Here is a 22377-nt window from a genome sequence, read left to right as displayed (position 1 = left end):
TGATACCATCTCATATCCTCCGGAGTCGGGCCCGTCCACACCACTATACCAACCCTAGTCTGATTCTCTCTCTCGTTCAGACGGATCCGGCTTCTCAAGATCTGTATTTCAGCACAGCACTACACCTTCAACATCTATTGCAGGGCACAATTTTTCACGCGAACCGCCGTTCTGTTCGCGTGTCGGTTACACAAAATTAAATTTACGCGAACCACAAATTGGTTACGTCGTGACCTGTAGACGTTCAGAAATTAAAACTCGCAAACTTCATGATTACAGGAAATTTATTCATGCAGACATATTACTAGTATTCTGGCAAATGTTTTAGACTGATTTTTAGTACTTGATGCGCGGCAAACCAGTAGACAACGGTATATTGCAACTGTTGTAACTTGCGACCGAAGGCTCAGTATAGAGTCTAGCCAAAAGTTTTAAAGAAATGTGCACGGACCGCTAAGGTGCCTAAATTATCTGCTGCTATTCTATCTCTAAAGGAATATATGTAGACATTATTGGATTGCCTATAATTTTAAAGGTTGAAAACGGTTTTAACGTAAAGAAAAATGCAAAAATGTCACAAAAGCTGAAAATATAACATCACATAATGAGCTTTAAATCACAAACATTTGGAACGTCACTGTAGTATAGAAGTACCAGCGATAAAGTGAATATAGCATCACCACCGCAAAATATCAGTGTCAAATTGTGGTATTTCTTTTTATGTTATTATAAGATTTATTTTTATTAATCTAATCATGCACCAATGAGTAGCCAGTTTTATAGTTCTGAGGAACTGGACATTTGTTTCGGTTTTTGGTGGGTTTTGTTAAAACTGCTGTATACTAAATTTTACATTTTATCAGTGACAAATGCTAGCCTTTATTTGTTATTTATATAAAAACAAATAATAGTCTAATCATGAGTGACTGAGTGTTTTGCATTATACCTCAGAGGAACCAGGGAATGGACATTTTTCCTCCAAATGTATCTATTTTGTTTCAGTACTGGGCTAATAGTGTTAACTTCAGCAAGCTGCACAGAGGTTCTAGAATACGGTGGCCCGATACCCGAGGACAGTGGTTTTAAGATTCTGGCAATTAAAAATTACTTTTTGCGATCCCGATGGCAAGTAGTGAATAATAATAATAATAATAATAATAATAATAAATCTACAACGCTACGATCGTACGAAAACAAAAGAAACATCTACAAGTCACTTCTTTCGATTTGCAAGCATTAAAGAAACTGTTTTTTAAAACGTTTTCTTTTGTATTTTGTTTTAACTTTAAGTTTGAGCTAAAAATTATGTATTTAAAATATAATTTCAACATAACTTTGAGGTAACCGATCAGGTAATCCACAGGTTACGCAAATATAATTCATGTAACGGTACAATTGGTTACCTAGGTAAAAACCATGTGAACCGACTTCTGGTTACCTCAGATTTCGCAATACTGTCCCCTGTATTGACTGTCAATCTAGGGGTTTTCTTGACGGGATGCAACCCATCTCATCCCTACAAGCTGTGCACCCTAACGGCCTTAATGAGGCCACTCACGTGGATATATAGATCGGACTTTAAACTTTTAGACCTTCGTTCAAAAGTTTATGTCAAAATTACTTTCTTTTTTTAATATTATTAAACAGTCTGATCCTCTCTTCTTTCTCTTACTGTAGATCTTGAAATTAACGCATCCCTAAATTAATGCGAGTGACAGTGGGCAGACTAAAATGTGACATGAAATTAATGCAAGTGTCCTCCCTTTGAAATATTACTTTCCTAGCAACACACGTCCATGTACATTTTGTTTCAATCCATGTTACAGTTGTCTTCAATGAGATCAACTTACTAACATATCTAACATATCTGTGTACACATTAGTTAACCTCTTTAGTTGTTAGTGTTTTTGGTGAGATCAACTCCAAGCATATTTTGCAGCGTTCAATTACGTAATGGGTATGGTTACATAAATCTTGTTAAACATAAGCATATATTACATTACAACTGTATCTTCCTAAGAATGTAGACATATTTCAAATATTTCAAAGTCATAACAAAAGAATTCACCCAAATAAGTTGCAGTGAACTTGAACAGTGAAATCAAAGAAACGGTCGACCTCAGGATTAGCGTGCTAAAACCCATTCACACGCAATGTATTGTCGACTTTCGATAGGATGGCCAAAGACCCTGCAATCATCACGCGTCTACAATGAATTGTGCTTCAGTTGTTTTATAAATGTATTAGAATTTTAAAATAGTGTGACACATAGCTTGCTGGACTAGTCAACAATCAGTCAGACTTGCCTACAATGAATTGTTTTCTAGTTGTGTTATATGTTAGAATTTTAATCTTTGTTTGTTTTGTTTGAATAACGTGGGGCACATAGACAAAACAGAAATAAATGCGTCATATCATTAATGCGAATAACACGAGGTCGCATTTTTCACATTAATATTATGATCGCATTAATTTCAGGATCTACAGTATTTATTTTTGGACTGTCCTTCTAAAATGCTCCAGATTATATAAATATTCGACTGAGCAGTCAATTCTTTTTATTTTTGGCTTCTATTAACTTTTTTACTAATTGCAATTTTAAAAATTCTACCCCTTCCCCCCTCCATCTCGAGTCAGGCTACCAATCTTATCTAATTTCTTTTTGACCACCGATCTAATCTAGCGACCAAATTTAATGAGTAGAGTTTTCTTTATTAATTAGAGATGCACATCAAAATTTTAAAGGCCCACTATTTAATTTTTGCTTGTAAATTTCAAAATTGTCTGCTTAATTTTTTTCTGTCCCGGGACAAGCCCCTGGCTATCCAGAGACAGGCCCCGGGACGGACATGCTCGAAACTTTAGTGGTATATGAGCATGTAAAAATTATTCGCACTCGCACTATCAGGCTTTTTTCCATTGCCGCTCGCTTGACACAGAAAGTACGTCGCAATGTTTTGGCAGATCGACCGAACCAGAGGTTATTGCCCAAGGTGTTCTGAATGATCGGCCAAAGTATTCCGAATTCAGGGTAAAACAGCAAAGTGCGATTTTCACTGTGGTAGCCATATTCCAACGTAAATGAACAATGCATAATAATGTGCAAGTAACAAAACATTTATTTGTAATTATCATCAACTGGTTATTTTTATAGGATTTTTAACACGTTTTGTTTAGAAGTTAGAACCAAGTATAACCAACCTACACATGTATAACTTCATATGCCAACAAGTAAGCTGACTACACTTGACGTGATTATTACGTTTCCTGTCATCACCAATTAATAAAATGGTGGGTTTTTTGTTTGTTTGTTTGTTTGTTTATTTCAAGTCAAATATGATACAAGGAAAAAATAGTGTGTAAAAATCGTGATATGCAAAAGTGTACCGCAGTTCGTATCGAGCTGATCAATTATCGCAGTATACCGGTATACTGGTTTATTGTTGCAGCACTACATCCTATCTATATAAAAAAAATACAAATACTGTAAACCGAATTAAAATTGTGACATGTTTTTTCTCTCTCATGAATACGCACCATAGTGCATGTGCGCGACACTTAAATTTTGCGAATGACTGTTTGTACATGCATATGTAAAACAAAATTTAAAAGGCCAATATTGCCTGTATCGGTATGGAAAAACACACCTCATTGTTGGTGTGGTTGCTATAAATTGATAGTGCATGTCCGGAAAAGCGGTGTTTCCTGCTACTCAACTTCAAACAATTGTCTCAGGTACCAAGTAAAGAGTATTCCCCACCTTCTGTGTATCAGAAACACACAACTCACGGTGTTAGTTCACAGTTAATATGCTGGTACCTTTGGTAGCCGAAACAAGTAATATTTAGTCACCACTGATTGGAGTGGTGCTCATTACTAAAAAGTAGAGAGAAAAAAACAGAACTTAAATATTTAAGCTAGTTCAGTAACCTACATGTAGCTGTTATTTTTGTATTATTTTGAGTGTCATTTCCGGAACAAGAATACTGGCATACTAATATATGCAATACATTCTGCAAATGTTTTTCACAGGCGCTTGGATTTTGTGGTTTAAACATGTACCACTATACCTACAAAAAAGTAATTTTAATCCTAAACATTTTGGTCATATAGGCTACCAGATCCAAATAAATTCAATAATTATTATGACTATTTTATTTATTTTACTTCATGGTTTACTACTTTATAGAAAATCAGACAACACCTAAGCTTTCTAACCTGGAAAATAATGTTTGCTTATAAATTGTGTGACTGAGGTTGGACGCAAAATTAATATGGCTACTAGTATAGGTTTTGTCTCTGTCCCCATGTACATGTAGTTACAGTGCCGTAGCATGGGTTGCCAGTGCCCGGAGCAAGACAAGTATTGCACCCCCAACCAGTGGACCATTAGCACTCTCAGAGTCCCTTCCACCAGTCCCGAATTTTGTGCCCAGGGCAACCGCCCCGGTGGCCCCGCCCATGCTATGCCACTGTGTAGTTATCTACCGTAGACTCGGGTTGTTTTTTTGCAATGCCTTAAGATATTGAGCTGAAAGATTGTGTATAGTGTTATCATGTACTGTTACAGATCAAGTTTGACTTTTCATCGTATTTTACCCATTTTTCACACTTATAGCCCTTTGGCTTGGGATATAGAAAATTTGTTTTCCACATATTTGTTTTCTGCAATGTCTTTAGATATTGAGCTGAAATTTGGTTCATAGTATTATCATGTACTAGCTGTTACAGATCAAGGTTAACTTGTATGGTGATTTACCCATTTTTCACAGAATTATGGCCATTGAACTTGTTACATTTGAGTAGCGGGATGCAGCTCAGTGGTACAGCATTCGTCTGCTGTGCAATTGATCTAGGATCGATTCCCGTCGGTGGGTCCATTGGGCTATTTCTTGTTCCAGCCAGTGGTATAACAAAGCTCGTGGTATTTACTATCCTTTCTTGCCCACTGGACTGAATTAGCCAGCTTTTGCATGGTGCTAGATAAATATGTCTAGCACATCAGTGCTGGATGATTTCTACATATACGTGACATCATAATTCATGCTTTACGACAATTGACATCATAACTCATGGTTTTCAAAATTCTGTTTGCCATTTCACGTTGTATCATTGTTTTTAAAATATTTAAACAAATTCATATATTTTTAACTGTATATTTATTGGTAAGTTGTTACATTTTTATGTTGCATAATGTGGACTGTATTTATGTATATTTATATATTTACTATATATATGTAGGTAAAATGTTTACCAATCCCCATTCTACAATAAACAAATCCTAACTTGCAAAATTACTGTTTTGTTACTGTAATTAAATGGGCAAGAAACAGAATCAATCATCATTATGATGTATAGATAAAGGCATTTCCAACACTTGGGACAAAATGTTTTTGTACCTTGGGTTGAAATTGCCTTATCTATACCTCACAACAGTGATATATTCTATTAGTCTGTGGGATGGTGCATATCAAATATTCCTAACTGCTAATCAAAAAGAGTAGCCCATGAAGCGGCGACAGTGGATTTCCATATAACTGTAAATAAAATGTGTTGAGTGCATCGTTAAATAAAACATTTCCTTCTTGCTACAATCGAAAATACTAGTACTTGATAATTAATACAAATTAAGGCAGAACAGTACTTAAGCCTTGACAAATTACATTGGCAATTCCATCAGTTACCTGCCTGGTGATTTGTGCTATCCTGTCTGTAAGATGGTATATAAAAGATCCCTATTTGTCTACTGCACATAACAGTAAATCCTTGTCTGGACCATATCATGAACCTCACCAGTACTCTTGTTTTTAATGTAGTGCAAGTTGCTATGGGTTTAAAACTTAATATGCTTTTATATGAATCTTAACTTTATTCACTATAGAATTACATGCCAATTCGTGACGCAGACAACTTCATTTTGTGTGAAGATTAAAAGTGACTCAGTCTGTTAAGTCTTTTTCCATTTACTAGTTATTAGTAGACATAAACAAAATTAATGTTTGTTTTGGGTATGGTTGACATCAGAATCTAATGCTCATGGTTCATGCACATGTTTCACACCTATTTATTATTATTACCAGTGAATTATTATTTTCTAGTCAAGATATTAAAATTAACCATTGACAGTGGTGTAGCCGGAGGGGAGCATTTTGACCATCCCCCACCCCCTGCACAATGGTATTGTTTTTAAATACAATATAATTAATTAATGCTACTTCTTTATACTTTAATCTTTTTACATTGTTAATACATTGTCAAGAGTTGAAAAAATATACTGACGTATAATTGGTATTTGCTCATGTGAAAAATAGTAATAATATAGCTGTATTTAAATTTGAATGATGACCGTATTGGAATAACATCACATCTGCCTATGATAATAATAAACGGAATGCATAGTGCTTCTATTTTCAGGATGCTGGAAATCTTTCCATGCAAAGTTGCTATTGAAATGTTTTTATTTGATGACTGCTGAAAGTTAAAGTTTGTTTTGTTTAATAACACCACTATAGAGCACATTGTTTTTTAATGTCAAACACAGTAGTTTAACACGTCTTTAGAGGAAACCTACTACATTTTTCCATTAGCAGCATGGGATATTTATATGCACTTTTCCTTAAACAAGACTAGGCCTTTATTATACCAGTTGTGGGTCTATGGTTGGGATTGGGTAAAACTCATTGAGAGAATGGTTTCACTAAGGCATTCAATCCTTTGACAGTGCATCATAGTACATCTTCATCTACCAGTATTTGAAGGAAATATTGTAAATTAAAATATACTCTTCAAAAGAAGAAACACAAAACCACATTGTCGTAACATTTGGAGAATTGATTTAATTATTGAATGGTCCGATAATTACCAAATGTTGCAGGATTGTTCACAATTCACTCTAGTCCATTGTGAGTAAGTGATAGGACACACCACCAAGGTCAAGGTCATCTGGAATCAATACCGGGTGTGGCCTCCGCGTGTGTTGACAACTGCCTGGCACCGCCTGCCCATTGAAGCAACCAGAGTACGGATGACGTCCCGGGGGATGGTGGCCCACTTGGCCTGCAAGGCTGCTGCCAGCTTGGGCAGGGTCTGGGGCTGTGGTTGTCGCTGTCGGAGGCGTCGGTCCAACTCGTCCCATAGATGCTCAATTGGGTTCAAATCCGGTGATATCGATGGCCAAGGAAGGACATTAATGTTGTTGTTCTGTAGGAAAGCCGTTGTGAGACGTGCTGTGTGAGGCCTGGCGTTGTCATGTTGGAACACTGCGTTGGCGTTGGCCATAACTGGAACGATGTGTGGCCGGAGGATCTGGTCAATGTAGCCCTGTGCATTCAGGTTGCCCTGCACGTGGACCAGGTCAGTTCTGCCAGTGTGTGAGATGGTTGCCCACACCATGACACTACCCCCGCCGAATCTGTCCACTTCCTGCACGCAGTTTGCCGCATAACGTTCACCACGACGCCTATACACGCGACATCTTCCATCATGACGTCGGAGCAGAAATCGGGACTCGTCACTGAACCACACCTGTCTCCATCGCAGTTGAGGCCATTGTCGATGAATCTGGCACCACTGCAGTCGGAGTCGACGGTGTTGTGGTGTTAAGATGACACCTCGAACTGGACGTCTGGCACGAATTCCTACCTCACGTAGGCGGTTCCGTACGGTCTGGTCGGATATCCTGTGCAAACCTGGTATTGCTGCGGCTGTGGAGGTGGCAGTAGTCAATCGTTCCCGAAGGTGGCGTACCCGGATGTAGCGGTCCTGCCCGGGGGTAGTGACCCGTGGTCGACCGGATCTAGGGAGGTCACGTGTTGATCCATGTTGCTGGTAACGGTCCCACAGTCTGGAGATGGTGCTTGGGGACACATGGAATGCCCTGGCAACGGCCGTTCTGGATTCGCCTGCGTCTAGTCGGCCGATGGCATTGTTTCTCTGCGGTTCACTGAGACGTGGCATGTCCTGGATTGTCAACTGTCGGCCAGATACAGAGGCCAGGCAAGCGAACACCCTGCACTTTTATACTGTCAGTGTTCATGTTGCACGTGCAGACAACGCATGTGCAGTGGTGACATGGTTTGCACGTGGCTGCGTTTTTGCGAATATTCACATTTTGGAACTTTATTGTACAGTAGCTGCGTTTTATCGAATATAACCGTGGGAATGTGTTTGGGACATGCATTGACCTTATATTCACAAAGCACGAACCGGTAGGAAACATAAAATCGGAGTTATAACCCATTTGTACCCTTTTGCGTTTCTTTTTTTGAAGAGTATATAAATTGTACCATAAAGTTTACATAAATGATGTAAAGATACGTGATACGTCTTTTGTGCAAAACCAAAATGATTGTATGGAAATTTTCATCGACCTTAGTCATAATATAGCATATTCTTCATGTGTATAATTATTTTTTACATACATGTATATAGAGATTATTATCATTATTGTTTTGGAATCATCAATGTTATATAGTATGAATAAAAATTGTATTATGTGAGCTTCAGGCTAGCTCAGTACATTATGTTTATTCCTAATATATGATATTAGCAATACCAAAACACACAAGGGTAATAATCTCTTTATCATATAATCTCATGTTTAATACAATGTTTTTGTAAACTTTACATTGCAACTTTAATTCAGTCAGCAATTACTAGATATTCAAATGATGTATGATGTGTTGTCTTTTTTAATGTGAGATCCTTATATAAAAATAAACTACATTGTAGTGAATAGCATTTTCAGGTCATAGGATTTCAAATAAACTACATTGTAGTGAATAGCAATTTCAGGTCATAGGATTTCAAATTTCATGGGAAACACTTTTTCGGTTCCGTGCTTTGTGATCATGGGAAACCATCGGAAATTGTTTTTAAAAAAAAGAAAAGAAAAGAAAAAAGATATATGTATTATTTTCATTGAATAGTCTTATTCAATATAATAATCATGGGGAAAAGATATTTTGGTTGAGTTAATTTACCGACACGGTACCAATGATAATTTCCATGAAATCCGAGTGCCTGCATTTTATGTTTTTAGAATGCTGGACAACTGTCAAAGTAAAGTTGCTGTTGAAATATTTTTGTCTGTGAATGCATTTATATATGTCAGTTCTGGACTGTCCCCATAGTTAATACATGTGCTGCCAATATATGCTGTGATCAGTTCTGGACTGTCCCCATAGTTAATACATGTGCTGCCAATATATGCTGTGACCTGTTTAATTTACATCTAATTTGCAGAGTTATCAAATTCTGAGAGTACATGATCGGAAAAATATCACATTGTGTTATTGTATTGGATACGCCACCTGTTATATACTGTTTGTTTTTTTATCTTCAGCCACTAGTACCATCCCTGACTATGAAGAGATTCAGAGAGCTGCCAAGGAGAGGGCAGAGATTGTTGCCAAATACGACAAGGTATAAAATCATGAATAGTAGTTGATACAAGTGCTGTATGTACACTGTAACACAGTAATAATGGGCTAATATTTCACTTGAGTCCTAATTACTCCACAGAATGATTTATAGAAAATATCAGACCCGTCTGTTGAATTATATTTAGGTATTACATTGTAGTTAAAATATCAGCATCATTAATATGTTAATTACATATCTTAGATTATAGTTTATGTAAATTGTTATTTCCACATCAGATGCATTAAATTATGGAGTCAAGACTATATAGAACTACTTTATTGGCCAAAAATTATATTTTCATTGATTCTGAACAGTTTTTTGTCCACTAACCAAATTTACATATTTAATCTGGATACTCATTACTGTATTTTCCCATGTATTATGCGCACCGGTGTATAATGTGCACCCCCCACTTTGAACGTTTATTCCAAGAAAAAAAACATGAACCACAATATAATGCGCACCGTTTTTTTAAACCACAAAATCGACAGTGAATGCAAGATGTACCGCTTTCCCCCCGTCACCAAAATTAATGAAAAGCGAAAGAAGCGGTATATTCAAGAAACCAAGAAACAAAACTTAAGTTAGGTATTTGAGTACATAGACCTACATGTCACATTAAACAAAGGCTAGTACTTGTGTACTTACATGTTACAGACTCACACGTGCATAAATCAAAACAAAGTTAAATACCCCATACACTGTAAATGACTAATAAATATATGAAAACAAAAATATAGCATATTACATTTCGTTCTCATGGCTAACGTGAATGCGCGAGATTTCTAAATTTATAATAGTGTGGTATATTTCCGGTTTGCCGGAAATGGCCGAATTAAATCTCATGGAAATTAAAAATATTTACGGTCCAGTTTTGTAATTTTTGTGCACTTTTTGGCGAGGTATGGATACTTTTGTAGATTTATTTTGCATTTATTACAACCATCACAAGTGAAAAGCGATTTTTAAGAGGGTTTTGGCGTTTCGTTGTAATGAACACTGTCAATAACCTGTAAAGTACCGTAAACTACCGATCGGCGATTTTTCATGGGTGATCGCTGGAAATTTTTAAAAGATATTTTTTCTATTGCTTTGTATAGTGCGCACCCCCATTTTTAACCTGTATTTTCTGGGAAAAAAGTGCGCATAATACACGGGAAAATACGGTACTGTCTTAAGGATTCACCTACTTACATAGCACTATAAAAGGGAATAATTTGTACAGAAAAAAATGGTTAGCAGTTGCTGCTAATCATTTTGTGATTTGACTAGCACATTTGTAAATTTAATTAGCAGTTTCCACGTAGGCTCAAGCATGTAAGCTATGGACAGCACAATGAATCCCTTCAGAGCCCAAGAGATTTTGTGATCTACATGTCTTCAGGATGTATTCTAAGCAATAAGATATACTGCGGAGTGTGAATAAATCATCATTTGATGTGTACCTTAATAAAATGATTTGTGTACCTTGATTGAAAGTTCCAGTGTTATCAGTTTTGATGTACATGCTAAGTATTAGAGGACGTATCCACTTCTCCCTTGGGTCAATTTTGCGAATCCACGCGTTTACCGTTGACAAATTAACAACCATTTTGATCCATGGTTTGCACAAGTGACGTCAGCACAAAAGTTATTTTTAGAACACAGAAAGTCAACTACCGGTATTAATTCCGAGTTTTACCGAATACACGTGACGTCATTGAAATTTAGATTGAATACTGAATGTGACATTCTAATATTGAATTATTCAAGCCGAACTTTGCCAATTGAAAGAGTGAAAAAAACACGATGGTAATTTTTCTACAACCACGAAAACTATTAGATTATTTGGTTCGCAGTAACAGCGATCCATAGTGCAAAATTGGTTCGCACGTGAGCTAGAATGACTAGCAAACTGTGATGCGAACCCCAACAATTTATACCCTGCTATAATATATTATAGACTTGTTTAGTATAATTTACATGCATACATATATATGTATATTATTTCGTTTTCCAGGGCAGAGAAGAGGGCGCACAGATTGATCCATGGGAGGATCCATTATTTGAGGTGTATCACGTCACAGACAGATATGGATTTATTCAGTGAGTCACTCCATTGTGGCTTTTATTCAGGGCATTCTTGTAGTCTTTAATTGTTTTCGATTCAATTTTCTAGGCTTCAGGTCAGGCATATTAATAATGGAATTATTTTATTCATGATGCTATACAGTTTGTATACAATATATGAGTGTATTTTTTTTATTGGTTTATTACAGCCCAAGATCTAACTCTGTATCTTATTTTTGAAAGATTCATGACCTCATATGAACTACATGAAACAACAACTCTTCGTTATTCTTCTGGACCCACCCACATTCCTCTCACTAAGCGTTTCACAATTTATATACAGACTTGTCTAACAGCCACCTGTATATAACAACCACCTGTCCTTAAAGGCCACCATAAATCCACTCTTTGCATTTTCTTCTTTATTTTACCTGTATATAAACCACCTGTTCAATGCTGTCAGTGGCCACTTATTTTTTTTACCAAAATGAAAAATGGCTGAACCTGCTATAATGGCCACAAGACCACTTTTTTTTTTTTCTTTTCTTTTTTTTTTTAAATGGACAACTGAACTTAACATAACAGCATGATGTATTGGCCTGTCCCAGTTGCAATATAATTTAATTGTCTTTAAGTTGAAAGAAACCAAGTACGTGCATCATTAATCATATTTGCACCTTCGCTATTTCAATATCTGTGTTATGATGTTGGATATTTGTGAGGTGACTTCTCATTGGTTGAAGCAAGGCTTCCTTGTGTTTATATTACTTTGTATGCTGCTCCAAGGGAAATTTATGAGCCACTATATCACCTAAGTAAAAATAGTAACACTGTTAAACTGTTAAAACTAACAGATTCACTGGATGTGTATGTTAGCAGCTAACTTTTTTTTTTAATATATGCATATATATATATTTTTTTTTTTTCAGTGACACTCCATTGCCTGAGGTTACCGATGCAGTCGAGGCAAAGGTATATTCCAGAATAAGGTCTTAATTTTCAAAAATAAAATCTCACTTATAGGAAAAGTATCATATCATGAATCATGCACGTTTTAGAGATTTCTATACAATTTTAAAACATTTCACATAAAATTGAGATCCATATTTTTGACAGGATTAAATTTTTAAACTTGCGGATAACAAGAGTTATAAGCAAACTTTCTGTTGGAGACACATAAATATATCACTCTCAGAAATGGGCTATAAAATAGTGAAATTGCTCATTTATTATACAAAAATTACAGTAATTTTGATTAACATGGCAGATCTGTGTTATAAAATATAATAACCAATGTAGGTTTAAGAAATAAATTTTTCGGACATTACAAAATAATGGGGGGGGGGGGGTAAAAAAAAGAAGATAATTTTGGAGGGCATATTTCTTGAATTTTAGTCAAAAATAAGTTTATTTTAATATATACTACTCAAAAGAATTTAAGGGTCAGACGATATTTTTGACATTATTTTCTGAATGTCAATTATATTAGCTAGACCATAATGTCACGCATGGTATTGTTCCATTTTGACGAAAGTGGGTCTAAGCAACCCATAAATGAATTAAAATCCACTGTCATTGACACTGTCGACTAGTTCTAATGGCGAAAACATGCTTACATTTGCACGTAAATTAGGGCGAAAGCGAAAGGCCTACTAAGTGCACATAACTTGCTTTTTCACAAAGCACATCATTTGCACGCTTTGCATGTGTATTCCATGTTCCCAATGCTGAATTTCCGTATAATTGGAGCTTGCGTTCGTGTACGGTGCACACTCCAAATTCGACAATGGTACGATGTCAACTGATTATCGAAGATCGAGGAAGGGCTATTGCTTGGCTTCAGGATGGCAATACGCAAAGAAATGTTGCTCTGAGACTTGGTGTCAGTCAGAGTGTCGTTGGCCGACTGTGGCAACGGTACCAAGCAACGAATTCTGTTCGAAATCGTCCACGTTCGGGAAGACCCCGAAGCACTACAAATAGAGGACCGCTACATCACCAATATGGCTCTACGTCAACGCACAACCACTGCACGCCGATTACGTGACAATCTGCGGACTGCGACTGGAACTCAAGTGTCTGATCAAACCATACGCAATCGTCTGAGAGCCAATAATCTACGCTGCCGTCGCCAGGCTGTTCGACCACCACTCCTACCACGTCACAGAACGGCCAGACGTCACTGGTGCACGCTTCATCTGCGGTGGCAACGTGTTCAGTGGGGTCGAGTGATGTTCACTGATGAGTCCAGGTTTAGTCTCCAGTTCAACGACGGTCGGGTTCGTGTCTACAGACGTCCTGGGGAGCGCTTCGCTGACGTTAACGTTAGACAACGTCACCGGTTCGGTGGTAGCAGCGTCATGGTGTGGGGCGGCATCTCTATCCACCACAGGACCCCCCTCTATGTGGTGGATGGCAATCTGAATGGAATCCGCTATCTGAATGAGATTATCCGGCCGTTGGTTCTCCCAGGCCTTCAGCAGATTGGCGGCGGGGCAGTTCTGCAGGATGACAATGCCAGACCCCACCGCGCCAGGGTGGTAACGGACTTTCTCAGACAACAAGGTATCGCCAGGATGGATTGGCCAGCATATTCGCCTGACTTGGCCCCAATAGTGAACGCCTGGGACGAATTAGGCAGGAGAGTTCGGGATAACCATGCCCCTCCGGCCAACCTTCATGATCTGGGTCAACTTCTTATGGCAGAGTGGCAGGCCATTCCCCAAGAGTTCTTCAGACGTTGGATCAACAGCATGAGGCAACGATGTGTCGAGTGTATTCGCGCCAGGGGTGGATTCACACACTATTAAACGAATGTTCTAATGTGTAAAATCCATGTTTGACAACCTTCAACTTTGACAGCATGTCATGTGACTTTCTTGTATACAGTGACGTTTATTTGTGGTTTTTTGTAAATATGGAACAATAAATTAATTTTTTTGGTGTAGTTTACATCATCAATCTAATACACTCTAAAACTTATTTGGTTATAAATTTTTGACCCTTAAATTCTTTTGAGTAGTATACATGTATACCAAACATCTTACTAGGTGTTTTGAAATAGTTGCCTGCCATTTTGTAAAACCAAAATATGCTATGCAGAATCTGCATTTGAAAAAAATAGGGACGGGACGTAGCTTATTGGTAAAATTCTTGTGTGATGCATGGTTGGTCTGATAGACTGGGGTGTTTTGGCTACCGATTTCTCACTCGGGCTACCAGATTTGTAAACCAAGTAGTCTGCCGGGCTACTAGACTTCCTTGGCATTTCCAGTTACTCCGCAGTCAAGAAGACACTTTCTTAGTTGGTGCCTAAAATTCCATCTTTCATGGCACGAGTCACTCTAACAATGTTAATTGCTCCTCTAGTCTAACTGCGATTGCACAATGTGATTTAGTTAAATAAAAAAGTATATTTGTCAATGGAAGGATTTTTTAACACTGGACTAATACAAATAATTTGAAGTAATTCAGTGACAGAAAGAGTAGTACCAATAACGAGAAATGAAATACTCAACAGTTAACATAAAAAAATAAAATTCCCAACAAACAAAAATGTCCTCGATCATTATCAAGTTTAAGCCTTGAGGCATGCCATTTTCGTACATAAAGGTAATGCGTTGATGTACGGACAAGTTTGCAGTTTTAAAAGAAATGTTTATTGTTCATTAATGTAAACTGCTATAATGCTAATATTTCACAGTATATTCGTTACGATGTAAATACGAAAAACCCACCTAAAGCAGCATGTTTAAATACAAATTATTTTGCTGTTTTTTTGTGGGGTTTTTCCTCATGTTCTTTTTTTGAAATTATTAAAATTATGGGGCTACCAATTTTTACTGAAGGCTACCAGATTTTATAACCTGGTAAATGGGTGGTCTACCACTGAAAAAAAGTTACGTTCAGGCCTGCAGTATCATTCTGAGTAACCAAAAACACTGTCCGTCCTTGCACTTCAATAAAACAAATCACTTGTTTGGACAACTGAAAATATTGCTGGACAAGTAGATTTCTAGATGTACTTGTCCAATGGACCAGTGAAAAACTGCTTATTTCTGTTGCTGAGAATATTTTATGGAGTTATTTTGCTGATCACAGCCTGGCCCCCAGGATTTTAAATTTCACATGTTTGGTTCCATGCGCTGAGAACCCATTGGAAGCGGTCAGGTTTTGTGAGAATAAGTCAGGTTCTGTAATTTTTTTGTCAAGGTTTGTGTTGAGTCATAAAACACCCAGTTAAAACCTCAGTTTATGGCAATTTAAAATTCTTAAAAAAATTTAAATAATTTTAATTGTAGCTGTATAAACTCTAAAACTGCAGTAACATTGTAGTTTAGTTTTGTCTTGGCTTTCTTGATTCTACAGTACATTCCGTTTAATTTTTCTTTTCAGAGCCGTGCCCAGGAAGTGGAAAGAACTCAAAAATGGCTGAAGATGGTAAAAAACTGGGACAAGTATTATCCTGGGGAAAAGGTATGTTTGTGAATTGTCTTGAACATGAGTAAAATACACCACTTTCACCGTATCGACATTTGTTCATTTTTAAAATAAAACCGGAATAAAGTGTATGTAATATTACTGTTAACAGTATAAATAAAACGGACCATCTTTAAGCATCAATTTTGTACAAATAATAATGGAGTACATACCCAATAATGATAAAAAATGCCATTGTCTGAATAAATTCATCATAAGCAATTTGAAGAAGTATTGCTGATTACCAAGATAATTTCACGGGCTGATAAATATAGATTATTTTACGGGCTGATAAATATAGATAATTTCACGGGCTGATAAATATAGATAATTTCACGGGCTGATAAATATAGATTATTTTACGAGCTTACAAAACTTGTACTGGTTTTATGAAACAAGTGTCAGGATTGTTGTATTGCCCTAGTATATTATTATTTATGAATAAAAGGGACTGTCAAAATGTTTCAAAAGTAATTAGGAGATGAAAAAATTACATCAAATGAGCTAACGCTGGGGAAGCATTGTCATGTTATGACGTCACTTCCTATTATTACATCATTGGTTGGTCACATAATTACTTATTATGACACGTGATTCATATGGTTTATATTAACACTGTTATGTAGAACCATGTGGATAATAAAAATGATTACATGACTATGTAAGTCATATGAAACCATTAGTAATTACACCTCCATTTTTATCACAGGTGTCCTTTACCCAGACTAACATGTCTTAAGTGCATAAAGTGTAACATACTGAGCTTCATTGAAAACACACTAGTCAGGTTTATGTCATTAGTCAGTGATCAGAGAATTAATGATCGGGAGCTCTGTATTTGTTCACATTTACATGGACATTAACCTGGTTGTTGTGTTGTTTTGTTTAGCTGACACGGCGCGTCTACAAAGGCATTCCCGACAGACTGCGTGGTGAGGTCTGGTCTCGGTTGTTAAACGTTAAAAAAGTGATGGCTGAACAAGAAGGAATATATGAGGTATTTTAATCAGTTTTTGTGATTTGCACATTTTGAGATGTTCCAACAACAAGTACCATAGTTATGTCTGCTTTTTGCTAAAATGAGAGTTGTCCACTAAATGTATTTCACTTTATCCTTTTTTTTTTCTTTTTTTTTTCTTTTTAATATAGTGGGTTTTTTTTAGTTTGTCTGTTTTTTCAGGTGGTTGTAATTTTAGATGTAATCTATTACAGACTACTGGCAGTACGTTTTAAAAGAACTAAACTACATATATGTACAAATAGAGTGGTTGATTTTCAGTATTAAGATTTTTGCTCATTATAATGATATAATAATATTTGTTTTAAATAAATTCAATTACGTGAATAAGTACAGGTACAAATGTTCTGCTGCTGGTATTTAAATGAAAAATAATTAATGAGTCATAGGGGTGAGTTAATTATTTTTCAGGAATCCACGCTTTGAAGTGAATCTCCAACTTAATCCATTATTCAGTAAATATTTTAAAAACAACTGCAAAATTAATTAATATTTTAATGAAAAATTTGATTAAAATGACAAGGAATATTTTCAAAAACATTAACTCAAAATGACAGGATCCTTTAGGTCGTCTATTGAATAATTTGGACACTACATTCTTAGCATTGGATGGCCGGCATTAAGCATGATTCACATGCTAAATACGTAATCTATGAGTTCCCATTTAGTGTTTGACCACCTTTTTTGAATTTCATCTGAATACATTATTATCACCAGTTTCAAGTTTATTAGGCTTAAATTAAATATTTATTCAGTAATGTACATGTAGGTTATGTGGCCCTCGTAGATTAAAGGTCTGATCTGTTTATGATGTTTGAGTTCATTTACTTGTGAGTTTGATTACCCAACCTAAATGTACAAAAAGTTTTAAATTACATTGATCACAACCGTAAATTGTTGAAACATTATCTACAAGTAGGATAAGAGTATGATGTCACAGGAATGAATATGAATTAATTTTAAAAAATTAATCTGTCTCCATAATAAAATGTTTTTGTTTTTACAGCACATGAAACAGCGTGCCAGACAAAAGTCTACATCTATTCGACAAATAGATCTAGATGTCAACCGAACGTATAGAAATCATATCATGTTCAGAGAAAGATATGGTGTCAAGTACGTAAATTTAGTGGGCAAAACACACAATATTCTTAAGATTTCTGATATAACAGTTAGCAGTGGACTAGCTCATGTTTTCTGACATGCAGGTATTATGTATTAATATTAAAGTATACAGTAAATTAAATATAAACCGTATAGATCAGAGTTAACAATTTTATTATAAAGTTAACCTTTAACAATTTTATTATAAAGTTAACCTTTAACAATTTTATTATAAAGTTAACCTTTAATAATTTTATTACAAAATTAACATTTAACAATTTTATTATAAAGTTAACCTTGGATAATTTTACTATAAAGTTAACCTTGGATAATTTTATTATAAAGTTAACCTTTAACAATTTTATTATAAAGTTAACTTTTAACAATTTTATTATAAAGTTAACCTTTGACAATTTTATTATAAAGTTAACCTTTAACAATTTTATTATAGAGTTAACCTTATACAATTTTATTATAAAGTTTACCTAATAAATACAATTTTATTATAGAGTTAACCTTTAACAATTTTATAAAGTTTACCTTTAACAATTTTATTGTAAAATTTACCTTTAACAATTTTATTATAAAGTTTACTTCTAACAATTTTATTATAAAGTTTACCTTTGACAACTTTATTATTAAGTTAACCTTTAACAATTTTATTATAAAGTTATCCTTTGACAATTTTATTTAACAATTTTATTATAAAGTTTACCTTTAACAATTTTATTATAAAGTTAACCTTTAACAGTTTTACTATAAAGTTTACCTTTAACAATTTTATTATAAAGTTAACCTTTAAAGTGCTGTGCCAGACCATACACTAAAATTTCAAATTCCACAATTAAATGTTTTCTTAATTCATTGCAATAATATTTTACGCCGATATGTAAATCAGTAATTACGAAAATGCCCCATAAAAGTATTAAAACATCACTCCCGTATAACACTGCCGGAAACGACCGAGTAAAATTCTTGGTAAAAACATTTGCCTGTAAATAGCCGTGACGTCGCGAAGGGAACGCGCTTCACAGAAACCTACCACGAGATGACTTCCAGCGCAAGCGAAAGTGGGACCGACAGCGACTGCCAAGCTCATTGATCATGCGATTCTTCTTTCGATGATGAATAGTGTAGTAATGACGACTGGACTAATATTTGTGCAACACAACAAATAATGCCTTATCAGTTTGAACCTGGAACATCTTCCGACGAACCACCGAGATGATGATGAAAATAGTCGTGGAGACCGCTTACCACTAATTTACAACTTTTATTCTTGTTTTGTTCTTTAGCTTTTCGTGCGAATTATTTTGCTACACTGTATGTTCTAATACTTGTGATGTAGTAGAAAAGACGATAAATAACTCTTGAATTCTACGAGTCAAGTGGACCCGATATCGGGAATTTTAAGAAATAAACAAAAACGACTTTTAGTCCGTCCCATCCCTCTATGAAGATGGGGGTTTTTGGTGAATAATTTCAGTTTAGTTTGACGTAAAAAAAAAAGAAAAAAGTAAAAGTGTTTTGGAAATAACAAAACAATACTATTTTTTGTGTGCAGTTGTGTAAACAGTCTGCTCAGAAATAAATAAATAATTTTAATTGTAAAAAATAAACAAAAACGACTTTTAGTCCGTCCCATCCATCTATGAAGATGTTTTTTTTATGTGAATAATTTCAGTTTAGTTTGACGTAAAAAAAAAAAGTAGAAGTGTTTTGGAAATAACAGAACAATACTATTTTTTTGTGTGCAGTTGTGAAAACAGTCTGCTTAGAAATAAATAACTTATAGCACATTCTATAGTATGAAAAAAGGTTTTCTCTGTGGGAAGGTAGGCCTATAGTAAAATTAATTTAATGTATTTATAGTCTGTTTTACAGGGAACGCCTTTTTTCATGCTATGGAATTTACAAGTCATTTGTTTCTGAGCGAATTGTTTTCTAAGATGCATACAAAATTAGCTTCTTTTTTCTTGTTTTTCTTTTTTACAAAAAAAACCTACATTTTTGTAGGATGGTACGGACTAGGCTATAGATACTTACTTGTCTGTACTTCATTGTTTTAATGTTCTCGAACTGTAAAGAAAAATCTCACAAATTAACGAGATGCAAACGACAACAAATCGGATCTCGATGATTGCACAAACCGTGCATGAGAAAACAAACTGACCGGAGTTGAAAGCATAACGTAATTTGGGACATTAACGATATGCACCCCAAGGTCGTTTCGGTGTGGATGGCGTCGGCTTGTTGTCATTTGTTTTGTGTCGCAGAAAAATTGTTGGTACAGCATCTTTTTTTATAAGCCATAACACATGGTATTCCCATATCTCGCTTAAGCCGGTGTACTTTTCCTATCCCACATGATCGCATATGATGGAGTCATAATCCTGACATAATTTTGTATGGAAGATAGAAGTATGTTTTGAAAGTAAATCGGTCGTGATTTGTTTATTTACAGACAGCAGGCCTTGTTCCATGTGCTAGCAGCATACTCAGTCTACAACACAGAGGTCGGCTACTGCCAGGGCATGAGTGAGATTGCAGCCCTCTTACTCATGTATCTCAATGAGGAGGTACGTACATCAGATAGGTTGTACAAATATTTCACCAGTTTGTAGGCAGCTGTATATGGATGTATTTCGTGAATAATATTTCCATATACTTACCTTTTCTGACACCCAATAGCCGATGTGTATTTTTGTGCTGGGGTGTCGTTAAACATTCATTCCTCCCTCAATATCTGTGTGGTCATATAACCGTAAATAAGATGTGTTGAGTGCATTGTTAAATAAACCATTTCCTTCTTGTTTAAAATGATTCTTGTTTTTATTTTACAGGAAGCATTTTGGGGGTTGTCTCAGCTGTTTATAAGTGAAAAGCACACAGTCCATGGTACGGTTTCTATAGTATGCTTTCGTGCATAAATTCTGTTAATCATAAACCAGTCCTACAACTTTTTTTAATATTTGTCTGATCTTGACTGTTTTTTGTTTGTTTTGTTTATGTTCGTTTTCATTGTGTACAAGATAATAGTGCTGAGAACAATTTTAGTTTTTTCATTTTTTAAATTTTTTTATTGTCCCAGAAGAATAGGTAGGGTTTGGGCCCTAAATCACTACAACACATAGCATATATATTAGTAGCAACGTATACAGGAAATTACATAGAGAACAAAAATTGGTGTAAGTCATGTATGATGTCCTAAATTTAAGTTAAAAGTTGTTCTCATAATTTGCTGAGGTCTGGCTAGGTGTTATGGTAATATTAAAACTACTTGAAACTACAACTTTAAAGTTACAAAACATTTGTATTATTGTTCAATAAAATAGCTAATATTTTATACTGGTCAAGATTGAATGATTGTGTTTTATTGTCGAAGCAATAAGCTCAGTCTGTAGTGACTTTTTAATTACTGACATTTACAGACTTAAGCATTATTTCCCTTGTTTTGGATAGCAAAATTTATGTATGTTAGCCTCGGTGGCGCAGTGGTTAAGCCATCAGAATACAGGCTGGTAGGTACAGGGTTCGCAGCCTGGTACCGGCTCCAACCCATAGTGAGTTCTTAAGGGCTCAATGGGTAGGTGTAAGATAGCTGAGCTGTGTGCCCAGGACAGCTTGCTTGAACCTTAATTGGATATAATTACGAAAATAAGTTGAAATGAAATATGTATGTTTTTTGTTGTTTTTTAAGTGGTGAAGTGTTAAAGGGAATTTTTTAATACATATAATGTCAAAAGATTGTTATACTGGTTTTTGAAAAAAAAAAATCCTTTTAATAATGTTTTGAAGAACTCTGAGCTGTGGAAAGTGCTAAATAATATGTAAATTAATTTTAGTTTCTAACTGTTCCTGTTCTTAAGTTGCTATTTATAAAGAACTAGATAAAAATTGTTACATGGGTAGTAATAATATTAATAATACAGAGGGCTACATCACTGGTTGAGCAAAATTGTGTGTTTGTTATTATATTTGAATATATTAATCTTAATATTGTGTTTTAAACTTCTTAATCTTATTATTTTTGGCCAGATAGACTAAAAACAAATTGTTATTTAAAACATGAAAGCAGATGGGACTTAGTTTTATGCATGCGTTAATAATGTACAGTGTATGATTGAAAATAACGGGAATATTATAATTATTCAAATATTTCTTCATCATGATGTATTTTTTTCATTAGGTTTTTTCATTCCTGGTTTTCCGAAACTGATGCGCTTCCAAGAACATCATGATGTTGTAATTAAGAAGTTTATTTCCAAAACCCGGCGCCATCTGGTTTGTGGTTAAATCTCATT

The 22377-nt window shown here is 35.3% G+C and overlaps 1 protein-coding gene across 1 annotated transcript in view; it reads left to right on the top strand.

The window, feature by feature from the left end:
* The window catches only part of LOC121371016 (USP6 N-terminal-like protein), a 60452-nt gene that overhangs the window by 30773 nt on the left and 7302 nt on the right, over window positions 1-22377 (top strand). The window contains exons 3-11 of the mRNA XM_041496625.1: window positions 9344-9423; window positions 11423-11508; window positions 12402-12444; window positions 15868-15948; window positions 16841-16948; window positions 17976-18085; window positions 20538-20652; window positions 20917-20971; window positions 22263-22357. Coding sequence (XP_041352559.1) covers window positions 9344-9423; window positions 11423-11508; window positions 12402-12444; window positions 15868-15948; window positions 16841-16948; window positions 17976-18085; window positions 20538-20652; window positions 20917-20971; window positions 22263-22357 — 773 coding nt within the window. The remainder of the gene's footprint in view (window positions 1-9343; window positions 9424-11422; window positions 11509-12401; window positions 12445-15867; window positions 15949-16840; window positions 16949-17975; window positions 18086-20537; window positions 20653-20916; window positions 20972-22262; window positions 22358-22377) is intronic.

The sequence above is a fragment of the Gigantopelta aegis genome, chromosome 4 (assembly GCF_016097555.1).
Source record: "Gigantopelta aegis isolate Gae_Host chromosome 4, Gae_host_genome, whole genome shotgun sequence".
Lineage (NCBI taxonomy): Eukaryota > Metazoa > Mollusca > Gastropoda > Neomphalida > Peltospiridae > Gigantopelta > Gigantopelta aegis.
Note: the sequence above shows the minus strand (reverse complement) of the source record. Positions and strands in the feature narration are given on the sequence as shown.